The 27587-nt window shown below is 40.5% G+C and overlaps 1 protein-coding gene across 3 annotated transcripts in view; it reads right to left on the reverse strand.

Annotated features, from left to right (window-relative positions):
* SYDE2 (synapse defective Rho GTPase homolog 2) overlaps positions 1 to 27361 on the reverse strand; it is a 47541-nt gene extending 20180 nt beyond the window's left edge. For 2 of the 3 annotated variants that reach the window (XM_080658414.1, XM_080658415.1), the window contains exons 1-3: positions 26595 to 27361; positions 13552 to 14250; positions 1642 to 2744 (exon numbers count right to left, since the gene is read on the reverse strand). In XM_080658414.1, the coding sequence (XP_080514540.1) occupies positions 1642 to 2744; positions 13552 to 14250; positions 26595 to 27330 (2538 nt within the window). In that variant the 5' untranslated portion in view covers positions 27331 to 27361. The remainder of the gene's footprint in view (positions 1 to 1641; positions 2745 to 13551; positions 14251 to 26594) is intronic. The other variant, XM_080658416.1, reaches the window with a different exon arrangement.
* Positions 27362 to 27587: the final 226 nt, after the last annotated feature.

A 27587-nucleotide genomic window follows, 5' to 3' on the forward strand; every position in this document is an offset into this window, starting at 1 on the left:
AGACACACACACACACACACACACACACACACACACACACACACACAAAGAGGTTTAAAAAATACAATTCCAAATGTATAACTGTGAAATTTTTCTTTTTAGCTCACAGAAAATTCTTTTTAAAAATAAATCTTTCTAAAATTTAAGTATAGAAATAAAAGGCATTGCTAAAAATGCTTTCTTGGCATTTAAAATACTAAGCTTCAACAGTCTTATATACCTGCTCTTTATAAAATATTTCCGAGAATGGACCATAAAAGTACAGTGCTATTTGAGTTACTTATTTTAATACTCAACTGTAAAAGTTTCTGTTTAATAATTACCTTTAAAATCTGACTAATCTCCCTGGCCTCTCTATACATTGCTTGGGAGAAAAAAAGAAGAAAACTACAACGATGAAGAAAAAGAAAGGGAGGGAAACAGAGAACCTTCAGAAAAAAGTAACTGGACCAAAAGTTGGATTCGAAACTTAAAGGCTTCACTCCCATCTAGAAAACATATCATATATCTGAGAAGAGGTTTCAAAAGTTCAGATGTCCTACCTTCCAGCTTCAGGAAGCTACTGCATCTTAAGTGCATAAGACCCACAGAGATTAAATGACTTGCCCAACATCACACAGCTATTAATGAAGGAAAAACAGAATCCAAGTTCCCTGCATTTTATTACAAAACGCCACGAACTTATGCTGTTTCCATATTTTCTATACGTTCACGGTAGATTCTTTTAAATTCCTTTTTTTCCTTTTTATATATAAAGAAACCTATTTTAGATTTTGTGATATTTACCCTTGATATTTTAATCAATGTTATAAATGATAGCACCAAAGTAGAAATACCTCAGAGCATAATGATCTTTAGGCTTAATTCGTGTTACAAAAATAAGTATAAATAATTACTAATAAATCAGAACAATATCCTCAGTGATATGCTGTTTCTCATTGTCACAGTCCATATGTATTAATGAAAATAAAGAAAAATAAGTTCTACTAACTGGTTAACATTTACATATCTTGTTACAAATAATACCAGGCTTTTTGTTTGTTTTAATGGGCTGCTTTAACCTTCTTATTTGAAAGGAATAGAGAAAGAGATGTGTTTTTATTAGTGGGACATCTCTTCATTCTCCATGTTTTCCCAAAGTTAAGAGACAAATAAGCTTATGCTTTCCAAAGAAGGGGACTCAGGGAGAGTAGGGAATAAGAACAGGGAGTTAATTTTAGGACTGAAGCAAGGTGATTAGATTTACTGTTGGAACTCTCTACCTCAGGAATCAAACCATGGAGAAACATTACTTAAATTAATTATTTGCCTATGTTATCAGCTCTGGCTTATCCTAAATGATACTGCAACACAATCTTGATCTTTGGTATAAGGCCCATCAGCTTTGCATTACAACATAAATTGCAGAACCATCTAACATGTTCTCAATTATTGACAACACAGCTTAAGGTATGAATTATACCATAACCAGAAATATAATAAAGAATAGAAAAGAGAAATGTCTAAATTAGATTATTTTTACCTTTAATTCCTCCCCCCAAGAATTACTATTAATAAATTTAATTAATTAACTGATGAGTTCATTAAGGTAGATAGATAAGTAGATAGATAGAGGGTAGTAGAGAAACAGTGAAGTAATACCTGGCAGCCTCTCTTCACAATTTCCATAATACATTTCTGTATCAGGAGTGGCACCATCAATCCTGTGTTTTCTTTCTCTACAACTTTTCGAATATCAACACCAAACATTACTGGTTCTCGATTTATATCTAGTCCATGAAGAGAATTCTCCCACTGTTCCAAAAGAGTCACTTTTACATAAATAAGACCTCTAGGTTCAAGTTTGACAGCCAATTGATGTGTCTTTGTCACTCTGAATAAGGTGGGGAGAACAACAGTTCCATGACAGCACACTCGATTTTTTCTTGGAGTGGGTTCCCAACTAAATACTACTAACTTCAAATGCTGAGCATTTTCAATTTCTATGTTGAAAGTGTGATCCATGTCCAAGAATGTCGTCCGACACGTAAGCAAAGCAGTTCTTGCTTTGTTTACTGAATCTACCTGAATTGCGCAAAAGACATCTTTTGAATCTATCCGAGGTGGTTTTAAATCCTCGGCACCATAGAAATGCACACTCATGAGCCCAGATATGTATTGTGAACACTTAGGTTGATCAGAAAAGCTATAATGTCTAAAAGCATCAATGTCAATTTCATTCTTGCTACAGCTATTTGGAATTATTTCTTTTCCCTTTCCAAATCTGTTTTCAGATCCATGTTTGCTAGATTTAGTTGTAAGTTCAGGTGAATCTCCATCACTGAGATAACCACCTCTGCAGGAATACTTAGAACTCATAGAGGGTTTCTTTTGGAAGCTGTGCTGAGAAGACACACTGGTATCAAGGTGGTACCGACTTATAACATTCCTCTTAGCAGCTGTGGTTGTGTTCCCAGAAGGCAGAATAACAGTATGATGAATTTCTTGATAGTCACATTTAGACAAGGAAGGGGTATTATCTGGACTGTTTATATAATTCAAGTTTCCTTTAACACTCAGTTTTCGGCTAAGTTCTGGCAACCTTTTCATTTTCATGGAAAGTTTCCTCACAGTGCGTGGAGATTTTATTTTATCCGGGAAAGACCAATTAATCGAACTGCCTTTTTTCACAAGGCTAGGGCTTGGAGAAGATGATTCTAAAACTCCCAATTCAGTCTTATTTGTAGCAGCTAGGATCCCAGGACCTGTTAAAAAAAAAAAAAAAGAAGTATTATAAAGTGATATGTTTTGATTCCTACTTTACAAACCACCAACTTAACAAGCTCTCACATGCACAGAAATTCTTCTCTTGTCTCATCTCAATAGGGAGATTTACGGTAGTTACAAGTTAGGTGAATCTTCATTACCATGTTCAAGTAGAATAGCAACAACGTCCAAAATGTCTTACAGAGGAAAGAAGCACCGCCCTCCCTCTCCATCCACTTTTCTATTCTGAAAATTTGGAGGAAGGGTGATACAGGTTTCTTTTAGATCTTTCTACTGTAATGTATTTCAGTATGTTATTTTATAGCTATAAAGAGTGAATATCAGAGGAAACTAGGAAAGCTTTGTATTTTAATATATTAAAAACATATATTAACATATCCCCTATTTTAATATTTCTTTAGAATGTTTCCTCTATATTTATAATCCTCTAAAAAATAAATTTTGGCCCAGCGATTCCACTTCTGGGAATATATCCTAAGAAACCCAAAACACCCATTTGAAAAAATATATGCGCCCCTAAATTCACTGCAGTATTATTTACAACTAGAGGCCCGGTGCACGACATTCGTGAACTGAGGGGGAAGGTCCCCTCAGCCTGGCCTGCGCCCTCTCGCAGTCCAGGACCCCTCAGGGGATGTCCGCCAAGAAGCTCCCACCACTGCCGCTGTGCTCGCCAGCCATGAGCCCAGCTTCTGGCTCAGCGGCACTCCCTCTATGAGAGCACACTGACCACCAGGGGGCAGCTCCTGTGTTGAGCATCTGACCCCTGGTGGTCAGCGCGCATCATAGTGACCAGTCATTCTGCTGTTTGATTTGCATATTAGCCTTTTATTATATAGGATAGCCAAGATTTGAAAGCAGCCAAGTGCCCATCAGGAGATGAGTGGATAAAAAAGCTGTGGTACATTTACACAATGGAATATTACTTGGCCATAAAAAAGGATATCTTACTTTTTTGCAACAACATGGATGGACCTCGAGAGTACTATGCTAAGTGAAACAAGCCAGTCAGAGAAAGACTCGGAGATATACTAGTAGAAAAGAGACTAACAGCTATAAAAGGGGAGGAGTTCGGGAGGCACTGGGTGAAAAAGGAGAAGGGATTAAGCAATAAAACCACCACAAAACCTCATAGACACAGACAATAGTATGGTGATTACCAGAGAGAAAGGGAGATGGGGGGAGGCAGAAGATAAAGGGGTGATAAATGGTGATGGAAGGAGACTTGACTTTGGTTGGTGAACACACAATACAATATATAGATGATGTATTATAAAATTGTACACATAACCTATATAATTGTACTAACCAATATCACCCCTATAAATTCAATAAAAAATTTGTAAATATATATAAACATATATATGGTAATAAATATACAAAACATATTGGGGAGCCAGAGAGTGATTCCTCTGTTTTTGTTTTAGGAAATCAATTTATAATAAAAATAACCTCCTCTTAAAAAAGTGTATTTTATCACATAGCTAGTTTTAAAAGAAGTTAAAAATCAAACAAGTTTATAATTTTTACAACTAAGAGGCCCTCCTTGTTCTAAAATTCTAGTAGAATGTATCAGCAAATATTATATAGAATGTTTCCTCTATATTTATAACCCTCTAAAAAATAAATTTTGGCCCAGTGATTCCGTTTCTGGGAATATATCCTAAGAAACCCAAAACATTGACTTGAAATAATATATGCACTCTAGTCAATCAAGAATAACGGAATACTGAATATCAAATCTAACTGAATAATTTTCAAAACTGTAAAAACATTTTCTTTCTTGTATTACTTCTATACAATAATTCCCCAGAACTTCAAAAGCTGAATCAGGGACTTTCCATGCAGTTTCAACATATTAAACAGACAACACAGAGATATAAACAAGTTTTCTTATTTTTTCAGTTTTCACAAAGAGTAAAGCATTGAAATGTTTTAAATTTTTTTCCACACAGAAATAGCTTTACTTTTTTCTGAATGTCAAAATTATCCAGGTTTATAATAAGAAAGTTTTTAAAAGATACAAAAAAGTACCAGTAAATAACAACCCAAACTTCATTACCATCAAGTAGTGATTAACCATTGTAAATATTGTACTCAAAATAACATTAAAAATAGTTATTAATATTAATTATTGTTAAAAATAACACCAGCCAACATTTATTGAGTTAGACAAAATATGAAAAATTAATATAATACTTAGTATGCGCAGACCCTCATTCAATTCTCATTATGACCCTATAAGTTGAAATACACTAGTACTTCAGTCTCCACATAAGGAACCTCATGCACAGAACTGTCTAATTTGTCTAAGACAACACAGGTAGTAGGTGGCAGAACCAGAATTCAAAACTAGCCATAGGCCTTCAGAGCCTATGTTCTTCAATACTCACTTTCAGCCTCCCCATCCTTGTAAACATTACTCTATGCATATATACAGCCTCCCCCATCCTTTTAAACATTTTTCTATCCATACATGGGGCAAAAGTTGGTTTATAGTTGTGAGTGGTACGAAACACAATTTATTTTTGTATTATTATTTATTAATTACTAGAGGCCCGGTGCACGACATTCGTGCACTGGGGGGGGGGGGGGGGGCGCGCCTCAGCCCAGCCTGTGCCCTCTCACAGTCCCAGACCCCTCAGGGGATGTCTGACTGCCGGCTTAGGTCAGTTGAGTGGCACTCCCGCTGTGGGAACACACTGACCACCAGGGGGCAGCTCCTGCATTGAGCGTCTTCCCCCTGGTGGTCAGTGCGCATCATAGTGACCAGTCAACCGGTTGTTCGGTCACTTAGGCTTTTATATATATAGACTAGAGGCCCAGTGCACAGAATTTGTGGGCCCCGCCCCCCAACCGCCCAATATGCATGTATTTTTGTATATGTGTGTATGTATGCACTGTTGGTTTTTTTGTTAATCCTCACCTAAGACATTTTTCATTGATTTTTAGAGTAGAGGGAAGGAGAGAGACAGAGAGAGAAACATGGATGTGAGAAAAACACATCAATTGATTGCCTCCTGCACATGCCCCGACCAGATCAGGCCAAAACAGCGCTGCCGACAGGGCCAAATGCTGGCAGCCCACTGGGGCTCAGGTGTTGAGCATATGGCAATTTTCTGTTTCTGCTTCCACATCTGGTAGTGGTCCCGCTTGTCGGAGCTGCTGATGTAGCAACCACTTTCTGTCTTGATCTTCTTCTTGTTCTCTTGTCCTGACTGTCCCACAAACCACTTCTTCTTCCAGTCCCACTTGAGCTGCTGCCGGCCCCTGGTCAGGTTCTGGGCCTCGCCCCCCATCAGGTCCAGGACAGCACCAGCCACCTGCTGCTCAAAGGACCTCTGGCCCCACCAACGCTTAGGCCCCATTCACTGTCGAAATCCTTGAGCTGATAGGGGACACAGAAATCCTGGTCCAGCGGCCAGGCCTCCTCCTTCCGCCTTTTGGCTCCCCGCTCAGGTCCTGGCTGTTGCTGTTTCCGGCCCACAACCTCTATGAGACATCCTCCATGCTCTCTCCTGCCACCTCCTCCTCCTCCTCCTCCTCTTTCCCAGGCTGCTCCGCCTGCCACGCTGGGCAGCTTGGGGCTGGGCCAGCCAGACCCTCCTGCTGCTCCTGCCGGCCCTGCTGGAAGCTGGCGATGGCCTTGCAGTCCTTCTGCCACTTGGCCGCATCACCTGGCTGCTCAGGTCCTGGCTGGAGGCGTTGATCTCAAAGACGGACGCCTGTGAGCGGTACTACTTGATGCTGTCCACCAGCCTCAGCCGCTGCAGCTCCTCCTCCTCAAAGCTCGAGCTGAAGAAGGGGTGTAGGCCCAGCCCCACAAGGTCCAGCTCCTTGGCCTGCTTAATGGACTCTGGCAAGTGCACCGGCCACAAGCGCACGTACTGCTGCTGGGCATCTTGAGCCACGTGGCCCAGGTCCCACAGCTGCAGCAACGCCTCCAGGGTGTTCCACAGGCCACAGTCCTCATCATCCAACACCCTCTGTGGCACCCGGCCCAGCATGTCCGTCCATGCCAACCACACCTGAGGGTTCCTCGTGGGGGCGGGCAAGGGTGAGGGCATGGCCCAGGAACAGGTGCAGGTCCAGCAGGTAGGAGACCTCATTTGAGGCCACCAAGGAGTAGGCTGTGCCACTTAGGCCAGCCCAGGCCACACGACCCACGTGGTGCAGTAAGAGCTTGCCCTTGGCCAGGAAGCTGAAGTTGATGACACTGTCCAGCAGCAGGATATCCAGGCCCTGGGCAACCAGGTCAGTAACAATGAGGGTGGAGCACTTGCCGTGGGTGAACTTGGCCAAGTTGATCTTGCGGGCCGTCTGGTCCAGGGCACTGTAGATGTGGGCACAGCTCACCCACTGGAGTGGCCTCGGCCCCGCAGAGACCAAGCAGCTTGGGGGAGGCAGATGCTCAATGCCTGAGCCTGGAGTGCGGGGGGCCAATTAGGGGTAGGGCTAGTTGGGGGGAGGGGTTGGTCAGGGCCAGATCCAGCGGTTGGCCACTGTAGTGCGCGTCATAGCAACCAGTTGTTCTGCCATTCAGTCGATTTGCATATTAGCCTTTTATTGTATAGGATTGTATTATTTTCCAAACGAACAACTATAAACCTACTTGGGCCCTACCCTGTATATATTAAATTGATTTCTAAAGTTTTTTCTCAACTCTTAAATAGTTATTCTACTGAACCTTAAATTTTCAATTTCTTCTTTGATCTCGTTGCTCACCCAGTCATTGTTTAATAGCATGCTATTCAGCTTCCAAGTGTTTGAATTTTTTGGAATGTTTTTATTATAGTTTATTTCTAATAGTATGCCATTGTGGTCTGAGAAAATGCTTGATATGATTTCAATCTTTTTAAATTTGGGGAGACTTTGCTTGTGACCCAGTATGTGGTCTATTTTTGAAAATGTCCCATGAGCACTTGAGAAGAACGTATATTCCGTGGTGAACCTTAAATTTTCATTCCCCCTGTTTAAAAAAATGTACAGACTAATCAACTTTATTTTTAAATTTGAACCTGGTTCTAGTAAGTTTTCAAATTAATAAAGCAAAATGAAAATATCTTTTAAAATATAATATTACATAAACTTTAACTATTCCATTAAAGAAACAATCAGATATTATCCCAGTTATTTAAAATTTAAATTAACTTTTCGCACTTGATCTTACCATTCCTTATAAAAAAAATCCCTAACAACCCTAGTATCAGAGGCTATTCTATGTAATATTAGAAATGAGGGAATAAAGTATTTATTCATTTTAAAAATCAATAGATTGAATGACCTTTCTTTAAACTATTAATATAATAGTCTCCTCCCGCCCCTATTTATGTGTCCTAATGACAAATAAGTGGTTTCTTCATAGAGAAAGGACTATTTTAAGTATGCCTGCTGGGCTTTTCTAGTAAGCAACTAATAATAAATGGAGTGTTTGATAAATTAGACAAAGCATTCCCTGTACTGTAAATTGTAGTGCAATTCTACTGGTTTACTGGTCTAAAACATTCTATAGTAATTGGAATCCTACTTTAGTCTACAATCTATTTTGTCATGGCATAAAAAAGTTACCCAGTATATTACATTGCTCTAGGCTTTATTAAATTATAAAGGGGTTAATCTAACATTCTGACGTTTTTTACACTACAAATATTTAATTGTGCATTAATTTCCTACTGAAGTCCTTAACTCAGTGGTCGGCAAACTCATTAGTCAACAGAGCGGCAAACCGCGGCTTGTGAGCCGCATGTGGCTCGCGAGCCGCATGTGGCTCGTGAGCCGCAGTTTGCCGACCACTGCCTTAACTAATTATTAAAATAAAATACTATATATGTTAGCAACTTCTACTATAGACAACAGTAAATTTATTAAAACAAAAATGTTTTGTTTTTATAAAATTCAAGAGTGGAAATATTACCAAATTCAACAATCACTTAAAACTAAACCGCAATTTTACTAATAAATCACAGACTAGCATTGAGGGGGAAAATATAAAATAAAAATGTTTAAATATAAATTTATGAACCAGCTAGAATCAAGTGAAACTGGCTCATTCCTTCATCACCTAGAACAGTAACTGGCACACAGCAGAAACTGTTTACTGAATAAATAAATTAATCAACCAACTGTTGCCTGTAAATTGGTAAACTTTTTAGGAAATACAATATAGGAATTACCTACAGTTGTTACCAGCCATACAGAAGCAGTAATAAAGCTAGTAATCAATCCTAATGAAGCAAAAAAGATAGTGATGAATGTCACTGCAATTGTAATAGAAATAATCTATTAACACCTATTAGGAAACCAGTCACACAGATTAGGACAAATCAGCCCAATTAAATACTATAATGACTAGGAAAGACTGCTAACAAAATGTTAAACATATACAATACCAGATGAAGATATAAAGTGAAAGTAACAAAAACCAAAAACAGTCCACTGATCGCAACTATGTAAAAGACACATATACGTCTAGAAGTTAATAAGCAAAAAACAATACTTCAGCTTTCCTATTACTTGATCAAAATTTGTTTTGAAATTCAACCATTCTCTGCCATTTCCTCAACAGCTTTCTGGCAATATTGCTAAAGAAAATAGGTCACTTTAGGTAACTTTTCTGATCATTCTTAAATTAAAGCATGGCATATAAGTAATCTATCTAAATATTTCCTTTGGTCAACTTAGGATTGTGCCTATTATATTATAACTAGAGGCCTAGTGCACGAAATTCACGCACTTGGGGGAGAGGTTCCTGCCACCGCTGCTGTGCTCGCCAGCTGTGAGCCAGCTTCTGGCTAAGAGGCGCGCCCCCTGTGGGAGCGCACTGACTATCAGGGGGCAGCTCCTGTGTTGAGCATCTGTCCTCTGGTGGTCAGTGTGCATCATAGCAACCAGTTGTTCAGCTGTTTGATCGATTTGCATATTAGCCTTTTATTATATAGGATACGACTAGAGGCCCGCTGCACAAAATTCCTGCACTCAGGGGGGGCAGGGAGGGGTCCCTCAGCCTGGCCTTCGCCCTCTCACACTCTGGGAGCCCTCAGGGATTTCTGAATGCTGGCTTAAGCCCAAGGAGTGGGCCTAAGCTATCAGTCGGACATCCATAGCGCTGCCACGGAGGCGGGAGAGGCTCCCGCCATGACCGCTGCGCTTGCCAGCCATGAGCCTGGCTTCTGGCTGAGCGGTGCACCCCCATGGGAGTGCACTGACCACCAGGGGGTGCGGGGCAGTTGGGGGCTCCTGTGTTGAGCGGGATCAGGCCGAAACTGGCTTTCTGACATCCACCGAGGGGACCTGGATTGTAAGAGGGCACAGGCCAGGCCAAGGGACCTCACCAGTGCACAAATGGGGCCGGGAAGGGATGCGGGAGGTTGGCCAGCTGGGGAGGGACCACAGGAGGGCTCCAGGGCATATCCACCCATCTCGCTTAGTCCCGATCAACCAGACCCCAGCAGCAAGCTAACCTACCAGTTGAATCGTCTGCCCCCTGGTGGTCAGTGCACGTCATAGCGAGTGGTTGAGCAGCCTTATAATATCATTAGCATATTACACTTTGATTGGCAGAACAGACGACCAGACACTTAGCATATTAGGCTTTTATTATATACTAGTGGCCTGGTGCACGAAATTTGTGCATGGGGGGCGGGGGGGAGGGTGCCTGGCCTGCACCCTCTCCAATCTGGGACCCCTCGGGGGATGTCTGACTGCTGGTTTAGGCCCGAACCCTGTGGGACATCCCTCTCGCAATCCAGGACCGCTGGCTCCTAAGTACTCACCTGCCTGCCTGCCTAATCGCCCCTAACCACTCTGCATGCTGGCCTACTTGCCCCCAACTGTCCCCCCCCACCATCCTGCTCACCCCCAACTGTCCGCCCCCCCGCCAGCCTGATCACCCCCAACTGCCCTCCCCTCCTGACCTGATGGCCCCTAACCAGCTCTGCCTCAGCCCCGCCACCATGGCTTTGTCCAGAAGGACGTCTGGAAGGTCTCCTGGAAGGTTTCCCAGTCTAATTAGCATATTACCCTTTTATTAGTATAGATACTAGAGGCCCGATGCATGAAATTCATGCACAGGAGTGGGGGTGTCCCTCAGCCCGGCCTGCACCCTCTCCAATCTGGAATCCCTATCACAATCCAGGACTGCTGGCTCCTAACCGCTCGCCTGCCTGCCTGCCTGCCTGCCCCTAACTGCTTCTGCCTGCCAGCCTGGTCACCCCCTAATCGCTCCCCTGCCGGCCCAATCGCCCCCAATTGCCCTTCCCTGCCGGCCCGATCGCCCACAACTGCCCTCCGCTGCCGGCCCGATCACCCACAACTGCACTCCTCTGCCAGCCCTATCGCCCACAACTGCTCTCCCCTGCCACGACCCGCCTCCTCCGCCAGGACCTGCTTCCTCTGCGCGAGGAGGCAGAGACACCAGGACTGGCCTCCTCCGCCCCGCACGGAGCCGCGGAACCCCCAGGCCTCACCGCACAGAGCGGCTGCTGGGCCCCATCTCTGCTGTGCGCATGGCCATCTTGTGGCAGCCATCTTATGGTGGCCATCTTGTGATGACATCGCGCGCAAGGGCGTGAGGACCACCTAGGCTTTTATTAGTATAGATAGGATATGTTAAAGGGAAGGAAGACATTAAGAAAAAAGACATAAATGACAGTGCCACCATATTTTTAAAAAATGTCTGGTCTTTCCAGGTTCACAAATTGCCACAAACAGGAAAAAAAAGGTTTAAAGACAGCAATTTTAAATGTGTAACGCTTTATAGACACTGGCTTTCTAACTTGGCTCTTATCCTTATGCCCTCTTGCCTTTTCTGCCCCATTCCACACCCATCACTACTTGCCAAACACCTGTAAGTTTCCCTATCACACCACTCTGATCACAACCTGCATTCCAAATTATTAGTTTATATAGTGTTTATTCTTCTCTTTATCCAGATTACAAAAGAAACACAAACTTACTCTGGAAAATCAGTCTACAATTAGAAATGCACACACACACACACACACACACACACACAATTTTTATTTACCTTCAACCCCAACACCCAGGGAGAAAAACCATTAACATTTCCAGAATAGCTTTTCAGTGTTTCTTATTATATTGGCATCAGATAGTATACACTGTTTTGTAACTTGATTTTTCTCTTAACAATATAACATTTATTCCACCTCCGCATATTCCTAAGGACTCAAATACAAGTAGTTTACTTATAAAGTACAGAAACATCAGCAAGGAAGTGAGAAAATTCAAGGTGAATTATCACGCCTTGCTACCATTATGGGCAATTGCAGCTTAATCTCAAGAGAAAATTCTGGGTAACGCAGAATTATCCCACCCAAGGAAGGAGGGAGCTGGGGTAGTCCTACTCCAACTCCTATCAGCACTGGTTGAGGCTCCAAGGCTACCCTGCAAAAAGACTTCCTAACAATTTGAAGAGAGCTTCAAGCAGAATTAAATTTGAAAAGAAGCACATCAGAAAAGCAAAGGAAGAATAAAATCATTAGGTTAAAACAGTGGTCAGCAAACTGCGGCTCACGAGCCACATGGGGCTCTTTGGCCCCTTGAGTTTTTAGCAAAGGCCAGCTTAGGAGTACCCTAATTAAGTTAATAACAATGTACCTACCTATACAGTTTAAGTTTAAAAAATTTGGCTCTCAAAAGAAATTTCAATCGTTGTACTGTTGATATTTGGCTCTGTTGACTAATGAGTTTGCCGACCACTGGGTTAAACTATATGAAATACTAGGGTTTTTTGCAGATCAAAAATGATTGAATATCAGCAATTTCATATGGTTCAATCCAATATATATCAAATTTCAATTTTCCTTTCTGGATTCCGTAACTATCATAGAACCTATTTACAAAGTCTTCACTTCTTCTCTCTCTCATTTCTTTTTCTCTTCTCCCTTTCCTTTGTTGAAGAAACACAGGCCTAAAAGTGCAGCCTAATGACTACTGGTACAACTTTTCAGCTATAGCCAGGCTAGGTGTGAATGAATGAATGAATGAAGCTAAATAAGATTTAAACAAAAAAAAAAAATACCTTTCTCTTCTACTTCCCATCATGCCATTCTTTCAACTAAGAGAAAAATAATTACTATCTCAAAAGATCAATACAGCCCTAACCAGTTTGGCTCAGTGGATAGAACGTCAGCCTGCGGACTGAAAGGTCCCAGGTTCGATTCCGGTCAAGGGCATGTATGTACCTTGGTTGCGGGCACATCCCCAGTAGGAGGTATGCAGGAGGCAGCTGATCGATGTTTCTCTCTCATCGATGTTTCTAACTCTCTATTCCTCTCCCTTCCACTCTGTAAAAAAATCAATAAAATATATATATTTTTTAAAAAAAGATCAATACACTAACAACAATCGCCAAGTGTATAAAAACAATCGCCATGTATATAAAATGCTTATAAATGATTTTGAGTTTTTTTTTTTTAATATATTTTATTCATTTTTTACAGAGAGGAAGGGAGAAGGACAGAGAGTTAGAAACATCCATGAGAGAGAAACATCGATCAGCTGCCTCCTGCACACCCCCTACTGGGGATGTGCCCGCAACCAAGGTACATGCTTGACTGGAATCAAACCTGGGACCCTTCAGTCCGCAGGCCGACGCTCTAGCCACTGAGCCAAACTGGTTAGGGCTTGAGTTTTATTTTTATGAAAAGACATTCACTCTGTAAGGAAAAGTACATAGCTACAATAGACATCTATATTTAGTTTTAACTACCACTAAAGAATTGAAAAATGGGAAGAAAGAAAAGGCAGATATATGATCATCTTTACCTGCAAATGGAGATTTCAACATGGGATTGTTGTCCACCATTATACCATCTTGTGTCTTGTGTCCAAGCCTTTGCTTGTACTGCTGCACAAATTCTGTGGAACGGATAGAATCTACAGGCTTCATTGCATTTGACTGTGTGGTCTGAACACTGCCTGTGTGTTCAGAAGAGCACAGCAAGTCGTCAGGATGCGGCTCTGCTTTTAGTAGGTTGCTGCTGGCTAATACTCGCAAACTGACAGCAGGAAACTTCAGAACAGCAGAGTTTGCCTCACCCAAACTCAAAGCATTTGATACACCAACATCATCATCCTCAGGAATGGGGTTGTACCATATTTCCCCTTCATCGTCTGCATCATTTTCCTCATTAAAGTCTAAAGAACAGTTTCTTGATAACGAAGAATCTGTATCATTACACACCACGTACCTACAATACTCTTCAGATGATTTGAGGAAAGGTTGTGATAGCTGATGTTTACGTGGAGAGGCAGGTGAGATGGGTAAATGGCTTATATGTTGGTATTTCTTATTTTCTTCTTCCTCCAAAGTAAAAGATCTCAGAGTACTCTGATATAGCCAATTGCGTTTCTTTGACACAGTGATACTGTTAAGTGGCTTATGATCTCTGAATCCAATATTACCCTTCAAATCATCAAGTTCTCTTCTCTTCATTGTAGAACCATAAACATTTTCAAATAAATCTGTTTTAAAGAAAAAAAGACAATAAAATATAATGCCTGGTATACCAAGAAAGACATGTCCCTTGAGATCAGTTATTCAAGTACTATTTTTAAAAAGGTAAAAAGAGCCCTAGTGGGTTTGGCTCAGTGGGTAGAGTGTCGGCCTGCAGACTGAAAGGTCCCAGGTTCGATTCTGGTAAAGGACACATGCCCAGGTTACGGGCTCAACCCCCAGTAGGAAGTGTGCAGGAGGCAGCTGATCAATGATTCTCTGATCATTGATGTTTCTATCTCTCTCTCCCTCTCCTTTCCTCTCTAAAATCAATAAAAACATATTTTTAAAAAAATGGGTAAAAAGAAAGAAAAGTAGCCTGGCTGGCATGGCTCAGCGGCTGAGCATCAACCTATGGACCAGGAGGTCAGGGTTCGATTCCCGGTCAGGGCACATACCCAGTGTGGGGCGTGCAGAAGGCAGCCTATCAATGATTCTCTCTCATCATTGATGTTTCTATCTCTCTCCCTTCCTCTCTGAAATCAATAAAAAAATATATTAAAAAAAAGAAAAAGAAAGAAAAATAAATATTACTCATATTCGAAGACTAAAATTGAACAAGAAAAAATTTGGATTTTCCACCTAAAAAATATTTATATTACTTATAACTCAGACTGCAAGTATAAGTGTCATAAGAATTCTAAGAAAAAGGATAGACAAACTCTGAGACGGCCTTTATTAACATGATAGGGCTAACAAAGCCTTACCCTAAGCAAAACATACTTCATAAAAAGCTAATATAGAATACATTGTACACAATATGCCTTTAATATTGGAGTAATTTTCAACTCATTACATGGACTAGAAGTTCTTTAGAAAACACAAGTAATATTCCTTCCTTTATGAAGATTAACTTTGAATAAATCTTTCAAAATAAGTGAGCCTTACTCATTATTAAATGCCTTACTGATTATTAAGATTTCAACATTTGTTTCCTAACCATAAAACGCAGTATCATCTCATGCAGTGTTTAAGTTCTAAATATATAAGGCAAAAATAAAAATCCCTTAAGAAGGCCCCAGATTAGAACCAAAAATGCTGTCATACAGTAAGCATAAGGCAGCTATTATTATTGGCCATGCAGAAACTTAAGCATAGAAATAAACAAAAATGTCCCTGCCCTTAAGAAATTCACTGTTGCCCTAATTGGTTTAGCTCAGTGGACAGAGCGTCAGCCTGTGAACCAAAGGGTCCCGGTTCTATTCCAGTTAAGGGCACGTGCCAGGGTTGCGGACTTGATCCCCAGAGGGGGGGGGGGGTGCAGGAGGCAGCAATCAATGATTCTCTCATCATTGATGTTTCTATCTCTCTCTCCCTCTCCCTTTCTCTCTGAAATCAATAACAATATATTTTAAAAAAAGAGAAATTCACTGTCCAATGGGGGACATCAAATACTAAGATATATATACATGTTAATATAAGACTCCAGAATTATATATATATAACATTAATTCCATATAAAGAGGAAACTTTTGCCCTAACCGGTTTGGCTCAGTGGATAGAGCATCGGCCTGCGGACTGAAAGGTCCCAGGTTCGATTCCAGTCAAGGGCATGTACCTTGGTTGCGGGCACATCCCCAGTAGGAGGTGTGCAGGAGGCAGCTGACTGATGTTTCTCTCTCATCGATGATTCTAACTCTCTATCCCTCTCCCTTCCTCTCTGTAAAAAAATTAATAAAATATATTTTAAAAAAATAGAGGAAACTTTTTTGCACTTCCAAAGAGTTGCATAAAGCTTCAATAATAGTCAAGAAGCTAAATACATATCTATTATAACACAAATTCACTCCCCATAATTAAAACAAAACCATATTTTTTAAAAATGTAAGGTCATGCCAGGTTTGTAAATTAGAGAATTATGGTCCTAGGCCAGAGGTCGGAAAACTCATTAGTCAACAGAGCCAAATATCAACAGTACAACGATTGAAATTTCTTTTGAGAGCCAAATTTTTTAAACTTAAACTTCTTCTAACACCACTTCTTCAAAATAGACTTGCCCAGGCCGTGGTATTTTGTGGAAGAGCCACACTCAAGGGACCAAAGAGCCGCATGTGGCTCGCAAGCCACAGTTTGCCGACCAAGGTCCTAGGCTAATTTGAGTGTGTATATGGTTGATTCATCTTAGTATTTCAGTAAGTAAAATATAATAGTCTAATAACAGAGACTGATAAAAACACACAAAACTATGTGAAGCTTAATAACAACCAAAAGATTATTTTGTGCATAATCAAGGCTTCCAGTAACCTTCCTTCTACTGAAAAAAATCCTTTAAAAATGTAAATTTATCTTTTTAAATTATAAACATTACCCAACCAAGCAGATTCATAATTAATAAACAAATAAAATATGTTTAAACCTTTAACAAATTGGGTTTGAAGTTCAATTAGTTCCAGAGACATGAACAGACTAAGAATCAGAAGGGAAGAAAGCTCCCATGAATGCCTACTATGCCAGACATTTATTTACTCAACACACTTATTGAGTGCTTATTTTGTGCCAGGTATGAGAGATAAAGCAATAAGAAAGCCCTTAACCTCATTTTACCTTCACAAGAATCCTATGAGACAGGTACAATTCTTTTCACGAGCCTCAAAAAATATGTGGAATATGGTCAAGGAGGTAGCCCTAGAATGCAAAATCCATGCTCTTACCAGTCTTCCTCATCCCCACTAGACGCAGGGAAGTAGGCAACCCTCTCTGGACCTGGTGATAATATTAACCCAGCTAACTTTATAGGGTGGTGACTGCTGGTAACATTAGAAAACTGTATAACACTATTCAGAAAGGTCAAGTAACTTGCCCAAGATCACCTAGTGGGAAAATGGAAGAGGCAGCACTCAAATTCTTTTGACTTCAAAGTCTGTAGTAGTACACCTGGGCTACGAGGAAGGGATACCCACCTCCAACTTGGAGGATTTAACATGCAAACATGTAACAGATGTTCAATATATATCTTGAATTGATCTAGCTTAATTTCATTAACAAAAACCTGAAGATTCAAGGGTTGTTCTTTGGTTTGTTTCCTATACACTTAAAATTCAGAACTGAAATTCAATACATCACTGGAGTTTCTGGGTTTTTAGCGACTACATCCTTCTGCCGAGTGCACTAAAATCTAGATCTATGACCAAGTCTCATATTATTTAATAACATTTCAGACCTTTACAGGATACTATATGTAGTTTTGACACAATTATAAATTTGAAGCACAAAGTGTAAAATTATACAACTTACAATTGCTATGATCCATATCTTATTTTACCTTTCTCTCAGATGTTTCTAAAAACATGCAAAATTTTATATAGTTTAACATATTATTTTGAATCCTACTATAGTACAAATACACTATCAACATTCCACATTCCAAGAACTACAATGAGAAAAATAAAGCAAATTTAATACTTCTATTAATATAAGCATTTAATGAATGTGTAATATTAAAAGGAATAATTACACCATGAGACACATTATTTTTCATGAAACTACAAACTGCAAAAACTTGAAACCAAATAGTTTCATTGCTATTACTAAATATTTCAAAATATGTGGGAATGGAGTTTAAATATAGATAGGTAGGAGCATCACAATAATTTCTGATAGTCAAATTTTTTCAGTTATTAAAACTGAATATAGCCCTGGCTGGTGTGTTCAGTGGTTAGAGCATCTGCCCAAGTGCCAAAGGGTCTCAAACCCAGTCAAGGGCATGTACCAGGGTTGCAGGTTGGATCCCCAGCCCAGGAGGCAGCCAATCAATGTATCTCTCTCACATCAATGTTTCTTTCTCTCTCTCTCTCTCTCTCACTCTCTCTCAGCCAATCAATGTATCTCTCTCACATCAATGTTTCTTTCTCTCTCTCTCTCTCTCTCTCTCTCTATCCTCCTCCACCCTTCCACTCTCTCTAAAAATCAATGGGAAAATATCCTTAGTGAGAATTAACAAAGCAACAACAACAAAACACACACACATAAAAAAAAAACCTGAATATAAGCAACACATTAAATTTTAATAAATAAATTTTACTTGAGCAATTACTTACAATTTAAATCATTTCATTTGCATCACAGTTAGTTAAATGGATGCGTATGAATGTACATTACACAGAAATGGAAAGGTATTTGCAATCGTGCCTTCATTCCCTTTTTACACTAAAAGTAATGTTAAACCTTATTGACATAAACTTAAAACTTATCTTTAACTTCAGATTTTATATCTGTGTATATATATATATAAAGTAAAAGTTAAAAAATGTAAAGCACAAGTCAAAATATAAAAATAAGTATGCAAAGTTACAAAGCAAAAAGTCTTTATTCCCTTGTAAGTACACGTTATGTTATGATTATCAGATTCTAATTAAAGTCATTTTACTTTAAATACCTACAAGAAAATCCAGAAGTGGTAATTAAAATTTTTTACTGAGAATAGTATTTACATAGTAGTGAACTACTCAAGCCAATTTTGTGCTCTCAACTTTTATTTCATAATAAATCTAGATGACTCACTATTACTAAACATTTAACCAGTGCCCCAGCTCAAAATCATCAACAAACGTTCTGAGAAATTATGTATTTCAACCCTCATTGAAAATGAATAATATATACAGATTTCTCTTCATCATTTTAAAATTTCTACTACAGAAACAAACTCTGTGCTTTTGCATACTTCTCTTTTAAAAACCTAAGTAAAAGTATTCTCATGGACCTTGTATTTAAGTTTAAATAAATACAAGCAGCCCTTCTTATGGAGTCAAGTCTGACAGCCCAGAAAAAAATGACTAGAATAAAAGCCTTAGCCTTAGCTATATACACATAATCTTTTCCAGATAAATCTAAATGGGGAGAGTACAATGAAAAGGAAAAAAGTGCTTTTTTAATCTTTTTTTCCCCTCCCTTGTGACTAGCAATGAAAACTCTTACGAAAAAAAGCTGTGTGTTAGCTTTTGGGACGGGAAAGTAGAGAAGAAAAAGTTGAGACTATTTCCAGATCCACAATAGTAATGAGGAGGAGCAAGAAAAAAGAAGCCGAAAAGAAAAGATGAGTAGAGTAAATAAGTTCCCCTAAATGGGTATACTCTAGCTCAATTCCCAGTGCTCTGCAAAGCAGCACTCCTCAACCTCTGATTATTTCCCTCTCCATCCAGAATCCCAATGATCTGGGGCAGGGCAGTATTCTCACAAAGTCTGTTTGCCTTTCTCTTGATAGCAGCTAAGCACCAGGCATGGTACCAAATAGATTATCTTTTTTCAGTCTCACAGCAACTGAGGATTTGCTGAGTTGAGTAACTTGTCCAAGGTCACAATCCAGGTAAGTGGAGGATCTGGTTAGGAACCCAGAACCTCTATGGTTTACCACCATACTATATGGTTTGCAGATTCCAAAGTCTCATTTTTATTGGTGAAAGATCAGACCAATATGGAGGGAACTGCTTGAACTTGTCATATAGAAGTAGTAAGTATAAATTCATACTTATAAAACTAAAGCAGAAAGAGCTCAAGTGCTTTTCTCTAGTAAGGGTTAGTATCAATATCAGAATAAAGTATGGTTTTTCAAAAGTTTAACAAATGTATTTAGATAGATGATTGGGGAGACTGAGAATTGTAGAAACTTACTACTTAAAATGAGTACCAGCCCTGGCCAGCAGCTCAATGGTTAGAGCATCAGCCCACACACTGAAGGTTCTCGGGTTCGATTCCCCATCAAGGGCACAATACCTAAGTTGCAGCTTCCTGCCCCCCGCTCCACCGTCTCCTCCAGTCGGGATGGGTGTGGGAGGCAACCAATTGATGTGGCTCTCTCACGTCAATGTTTCTCTCTCTCCCCTCTCTCTTTCACCCTCCCTTCCACTCTCTCTAGAATCAATGTGAAAACTATCCTCGGGTGAGGATTAACAACAACAAAAAAAAGAGTACCAAACAGCAGCATCCTTACTGGGAATTTGTCAAAATGCACACTCTCAGGTCCCATGCCCACACATATGAAATCTGCATTTTAACAAGATTTTCAGGGGATTCATATGCACATTAAACTTGAAAAGTACTGCTCTATAACTGAAACACACACACACACACACACACACACACACACACAGAGTGGCAACGGTCTAGAAAAATATCCTTAGTGATTCTCAAAACAACAACACCACTTAAAAATGTAGGACTTCCAAATCAACACAGGACCTACTGCTGAATTTGTAATTCTCGGTTTTCCTGCCACCAGCAACATCAATGTTCTTTGCCACTCTTCCCCAAACAAACACACACACAGAAGAACAAAAAACTGAACTTGCTTCTAGGGCCACACTGACAGAATTTTTCGGAAAGGGATTTAAAACTAGAAGACAGTCAAAAAGTATATGCCTAGGCCTGGCCCTCAGGCTGCCTCCCAAACACTCCCTGAACATCCATGGAAATTTCCTGGACTCACATTGTTCTTTATGCTGCTCAGAGAAACCGAGCATAGAGAGAAGTGTCCTTTCTCCTCACGGACAGTTTCTCTGAGGTCTGTACCCAGGAGGCGGATTGCTGAGTCATAGGACCATGCATGCACAACTGCAATAAAAACTGCCAGGCTGGGAGAGAAACCAAGATGGCGGCATAGTTAAACACCTAAACTGCGGCCTCGCACGACAATTTCAAAACTACAACTAAAAGACAAAACCAACACCATCCAGAACCACAGGAAGGCTGGCTGAGTGGAAATTCTACAACTAGAAGGAAAGAGAAAGGCACACTGAGACTCAGAGGAGCTGCAGGAAACAGAGGTGCTGAGACGCAGGCGGAGAGGACTGGCAACTGAGTGCACGGCTGGCTTTCTCAAGCGGGAGGGAGACAAAAGCTCCCGACTGCACTGAACTCCAGTTCCGGGAGAAACTCTGGGGACCCAGACTCATTCAGGGAGAAAATGGACTGTCTGGCAGCAGGTGGAACTTGAGGGCAGCTTTCTCTCAGAGGTGTTTGCAGCAATTACCCTGGGACACTGAGACACAGGGGCCTATTAGGGCAGGGCTGATGGGAAACCAATGCTGTCTGCTCCGCCCTGAGACTCCGCCCCATCTAAGCTGAGCACAGAGGCTTTTGCAAGTCTTGTCTCATAAGGGTGTCTCCAGCACAGAAGTTCTCCCAGCGTAGACACAGCTGATCCTCACAGCCAACTGGCCTGGAGGTCAATTCCTCCCAGTGATACCAACAACAATCAAGGCTTAACTACAGCAAGACTGTGCACACAGCCCACAAAGGGGTGCACCAAGAGTGTCCACCTCAGGTAACTGGGGAGGCTGAGCCACTGGGCCCTATAGGACACCTAGCATACAAAGCCACTCTTATCAACTCAGAAAAGCAGCCAAAATGAGGAGACAAAAAAACAGATCACAAATGAAAGAAATGGAGGCAAGTAAACGACTGGATATAGAGTTCAAAACCACGGTTATAAGGTTTTTCAAGAACTTTCTAGAAAAGGCCGATAAATTTAGCGAGACCCTCGAGGATATGAAAAAGGACCAACTAGAAATTAAGCATACACTGACTGAAATAAAAAATATTATACAGAGATCTAACAGCAGACTAGAGGATCGCAAGAATCAAGTCAAAGATATGAAATACAAAGAAGCAAAAAAACACTCATCCGGAAAAGCAAAAAGCAAAAAGAATCCAAAAAGTTGAAGATAGTATAAGGAGCCTCTGGGACAACTTCAAGCGTACCAACATCAGAATTATGGGGGTGCCAGAAGAAGAGAGAGAGCAAGATACTGAAAACCTATTTGAAGAAATAATGACCGAAAACTTCCCCCACCTGGTGAAAGAAATAGACTTACAAGCCCAGGAAGCGCATAGAACCCCAAACAAAAGGAATCCAAAGAGGACCACACCAAGACACATCATAATTAAAATGCCAAGAGCAAAAGACAAAGAGAGAATATTAAAGGCAGCAAAAGAAAAACAGTTACTTACCTACAAGGGAGCACCCATACGACTGTCAGCTGATTTCTCAACAGAAACTATGCAGGCCAGACGGGAGTGGCAAGAAATATTCAAAGTGATGAATAGCAAGAACCTACAACCAAGATTACTCTACCTAGCAAAGCTATCATTCAGAATTGAAGGTCAGATAAAGAGCTTCACAGATAAGAAAAAGCTAAAGGAGTTCATCACCACCAAACCAGTATTATATGAAATGCTGAAGGGTATTCTTTAAGAAGAGGAAGATGAAGAAAAAGGTAAAGATAAAAATTATGAACAACAAATACATATCTATCAACAAGTGAATCTAAAAATCAAGTGAATAAAAAAATCTGATGAACAGAATAAACTGGTGAATATAACAAAATCAGGGGCATAGAAAGGAAGTGGACTGACAATTCTCAGGGGGGGAAGAGATATGGGGATGCGGGAAGAGACTGGATAAAAATCGTACACCTATGGATGAGGACAGTGGGGGGGGGGGCGGGTAAGGGCAGAGAGTGAGGTGGGAACCAGGTGAAGGGGAGCTATGGGGGGAAAAAGAGGAACAATTGTAATAATCTGAAAAATAAAGATTTATTAAATTTAAATAAAGTATATGCCTATAGCTACTAATCTCAAAGGGCAGATGTATAAAAGAATTTGTTGGAAAAATACATAAAGATAATTTATCTCATAAAGGTAAGAAATTAGGTGAGAAAAGAGAACAGATGGGTATCTGCATTAAAAGTGTCAACTTCTGCTGTGGCCAGTTTGGCTAAGTGGATAGAGCATGGGTCTGCAGACTAAAGGGTCCCGGTTTCAATTCCAGTCGAGGGCACATGCCTGGGTTGTGGGCTCGATCCCCAGTAGGAGGTGAGCAGGAGGCAGCCAATCAATGATTCTCTCTCATCATTGATGTTTCTTTCTCTCTCCCTCTCTGAAATCAATAAAAATGTTTTTTCTTAAAAGTGTCAACTTCTCTTTAAGATATACTGCACAAGATCATACCTGCTAATTAATAATATTTTAAAAGAACTGTCTAAAGATGACAGACAAAATATTAACAAGTTACATGTCCTAAATTTTTTCTTTCACAAATCATGAAGCAAGAAAAATGGAGTCAAAGTAAGGCTAATTATTTTTTAAAGTGGTGAAAGGATGAAATAGCTCAACTTGAAGCTTTTGAACTTATTTCTGAATACTATATACTAATTAAAACTTATTTATAAAGACTTATAATGAAGTATAGTTGGCAAATAGGTTAAAATTCCTTTGTAATATCAAGGCTTGCAGAAACTTGACAATATTTACTATGTGTAATGACTTTAGATTTCGTAAATAATCATCTCAATTAGGAACAAATTGGCCAATCTGTGAACATTACAATCCTAACTGCATCAAATCACTGGCATTATTAAACTACCAAAAGTTTTAGTGGTTCTTAGTAGGAGACAGAAATCAAAATAGAATACCATTTTGACTCCCATTTGACATATGGTCTCAAAAATTTTTAAAATACCTACATAGGTATCTCTATTCCATTATATAGTTATTCTGTGTTATAAATTCTAAATAGAACTGTATTTTGAAAGAAAATATACTCATAACTAATACTGTATAGAAAATGGATATAAACCTTTTAGGCAATTTAATATCTTTATACAACCAAGAATGTACTGATTCATCTGGACTGCCCAATTAATTTTTTAGAAAACATGATTTAAAAGTAGAATCCAAGTAACATCAATTTGAACTAAGTAAGCATTTAAAGGTAAAGATTTAAAATGGATATAGCAGTTGATGAAAAAAATGTCTTAAAACCTATTCTAGAATTCCCCCATCTTCTTTGCAAATTTGAGAAAGTTACTTACCCTTCTAAACCTTGTTGAAATTCCATCTATCTCCTCAATCCAAGCAATTTAATAGAATTAACTGACTCAAACCTCTAAAGAACTTTAGAGTCTCTTTGACTGTGGTTTTGGAGTCATAAAGACCTGAGTTTGAATGCTCATAATAGTTTGAATCCATATACTAATATATACAAACAATATACTAGTTTGAGTGACCTTGGGCAAACTACTCAACCCCTCTGTTTCTTTGGCTGTTGTTAAATGACAGTTGTCATACCTTCATGGGCGGTGTGTGTGTGTGTGTGTGTAATAAAGATTATATGCAAACCACATAAAGTATCCAGGATGATTTTAACAACTTTGACTAACCTTCAAAAATATAGTTACTAAAAATAATAAACTCTCCAAATCTACAGTAGATATGTAAACATTGCACAAGTTATTTCTGTCTTTTATAAAAGATGAATTGATGATTTAAAAGGAAGTAACCAGAGAAAGTTGTTTAAACCAGAGATTAAGCTTTTGGCTTATCTTGAAAAATATCTAAAATGCCATCACATAGTAATTCTAACATTTCATTTTAATTTATTTCTTTTTTTTAAATATATTTTTATTGATTTCAGAGAGGTAGGGAGAGGGAGAGATAGAAACATCAATGATAAGAGAGAATCATTGATTGGCTGCCTCCTGCACAACCCCCAATGGGGATTGAGCCAAACCAACTAGGGCTCATTTTAATTTCTTTTAAAGTTTGTTTCATTTAATTATTTTCTCAATGAAAAAAAAATCAATTTATTTGTAAAGGTTAAATTTATTATTGCTTCTAAAATCCTTGAATGTTTACACTACAACTGATGCCGTTATAAGCCATTAGATGGTAAATGTTTAACCTTTGCCACAAGGGTAAAAAATATATTTCAAGTTTTATATAGATTGTAGTTGTGGCTCAAATTTAACTGTCCTACAAAGTGTTAACTGAACCAATATCAGGTAAAGTTATAATGGCAATAAACTGCAATAAATGATTACAAATACTTTGCTCCTGAAATGTGTATTTTAATTTGAACTTAGCATAAAGTACACCTCTCTTCACTTTCTCTCTCTCTCTCTCTCTCTCTCTCTCTCTCTCTCTCTCTCTCTCTCACACACACACACACACACACACACACACACACACACACTGCATTCTACTATCCTGTTATTCAAGTGAAATGGAATAAATTTGAGGGAAATTTTTGACAGGTGTGGGATAGAGATTTATAGATTCAAAGAAACTTTTCAAGTTTCTATTCTCTTTAAATGAGTCATTTGATTTGTTCTCATTGTGCGATTAGGTTTGTGAACTTTGCTTCTCCCCACTGTTTTGTGTTTATTGGTTAAACAAAGTTAATGTGTACAAACCCAGTCCTGTAGGATTTGTAATTCTTACCAGAGAAACTGCCAAATACTGTGAATACTTTTTACATTTCAGCATTTAATATTTTAAAAACTCCTGACTTTTTAAGGAGTTTACTAAAATCATGTTTACTAAAGTCTTTATATTTAAGAGTGTAATTCAAAAGATCGTCTTGTTTTTGGCTCATACTTCTTTCAGAAGAGAATTTTTGCTTTTTACAACATAAGTAAGAGATTTCTATAACTGATAACCTAAACCTTCAGTGAAAATTAAAAACCACACACATAAAAAATAGGCAACAAAATCCTATTATAAGGACAAGTATATTTAAGTTTACAAATGACTTTAAATGTCTACAGTTTCTTAAAAAGTATGTAAGGGACATTTTTCTTTTGATTAAAATACTAGTGCCCTTGGTTTTCCACAATAAAAAAATTACTTTGTTCGTTTTTTTTGGGGGGGAGGGGAGGGAGAGGTGGAAAGAAGTACTCAAAACCCTACCTGACTAAAAAGAAATTTTACTATCATAGATTTTGTTTGGTTGGTTGGTTGGGTTTTGGTTTTGAGTTGTGTGTATGTGTGCACACGCGCCTGGGAGAGAGGGTGGGTTGTGTGTATGTGTGCACACGCGCCTGGGAGAGAGGGAGAGAAAAGGTATAATGAGCAAAATGACAGTTTATGAAACCTGTAAAGTCTACCTTGGAACAAATTCAAATGCACAAACTCCACAAGTCTACGAATTTGCCTAGAGCTACAAAGAATAAAAATCAAGGCAGCACCGCCCAACTCCAAACCTACTAAAAGCGTGTAGTGAACTTAACCTTTACTCACTGTTGTGCTTAGGAAGTAGGCACACTGGTTCATAGAGAAGAAAAAAAAAAACAAAAAAAAAAAAACCAAAAAACCCAAGTTCCTCATGCCGCTGTCTTGAAAAAAGAAAAGCAAAATGAGTGAATGCATTATACTAAATAAGCCCAAAATCGCATTAAGCTGCCACTTACATGACACTTACTTTGGCACGGGCACGTACCTGTCTGCAAAAACATATCTTATTCTTCGCCCTAAAGACAGAAACCTAGTTAGTAAACACTGAAGTTTGGAGTGTTCGCATTTTGATTGCAAACTGTCCTACCTGTCAGCGTAATTCTTTCGTCTGGGGGCACCGAGAGGACTTGGCTTTCATGCATTTTCAAAGCTCCCGGACTTGGAGAGGTGTCCTGCGCTCCCGCGACTTTGGGAGGTGTCCCACCGGCGCGACCCTTCATTCCCAGGGACAGCAGGCGTCCTTTGTACATCCACTTCTGCAGCTTCTTGACTGTCACCGCGGGCGGCTTAAGGAAGGGGAGCCCCTCTTGGTCGTCTCCTTTGCTGCATATCACAGGGGAGCCCGCAGAATCCCTTAAAGTGCTTCCCGGGAGACGGCCGGGGTCCTTGGAGCGGGGACTCAGGAAGCCGTAAGACGCCGCGGCCGGCGCGCTGCCTCCACTCCAGCCGTCCATCCCGCCTCCACGTGGCGGGGGCTTGTCCCGGTCCCCGCGCGCGCCGCACCTGATACAGCTGTCGCTCGGCCACCGCTGGAAGGGAGAGGGCTTGGCACCTACCCGGAGGCTCTCGAGGCTTCGGCTGCAGGACAGACGCATCCGAGGAGTCCGCAGGCGGCCTCTCCACGGCTCCCTCAGAGGCGACCAGGGCAGGGACACCTGCTGCCAAGGGCGGCCCCGGGCTCCCTGCTCCCAGTCTCGGGGGCCGGCTCGGCGGTCCGCAGCGCCGCTGGCGGAAGGCGGCTGGCCCGGAGCCCGGGCTCCCGCAGGGCAGCAGCGATCCGCCCAGCCCCGCCGCGCGCCCGAGTCAGGGGGCAGGTCGTGCATAGCCTGGATCAGCAGATAATAGGCCTCTCGCAACTGGGTCTGCAGCCTGCCCGTCTCCAGGCGGCCGCCCTCCGCCCCCGGGGAGGAGCCCGCCGCCGGGGGAGGCGGGGGCCACCGCTCCGCCTCCGCCCCCTCGGGCTCCGGCGCGGACCGGGAGCCGCCGGGCAGGTTCTCGTAGTAGTCGGCGGCGTCATCGTCCTCCTCCGCGCTGCCCTCGGAGTTCGGCGCGGCGAGCACCGAGGCGCAAACGAGCCCGC

Source organism: Plecotus auritus (assembly GCF_963455305.1).
Source record: "Plecotus auritus genome assembly, chromosome: 2".
NCBI classification, from domain to species: domain Eukaryota; kingdom Metazoa; phylum Chordata; class Mammalia; order Chiroptera; family Vespertilionidae; genus Plecotus; species Plecotus auritus.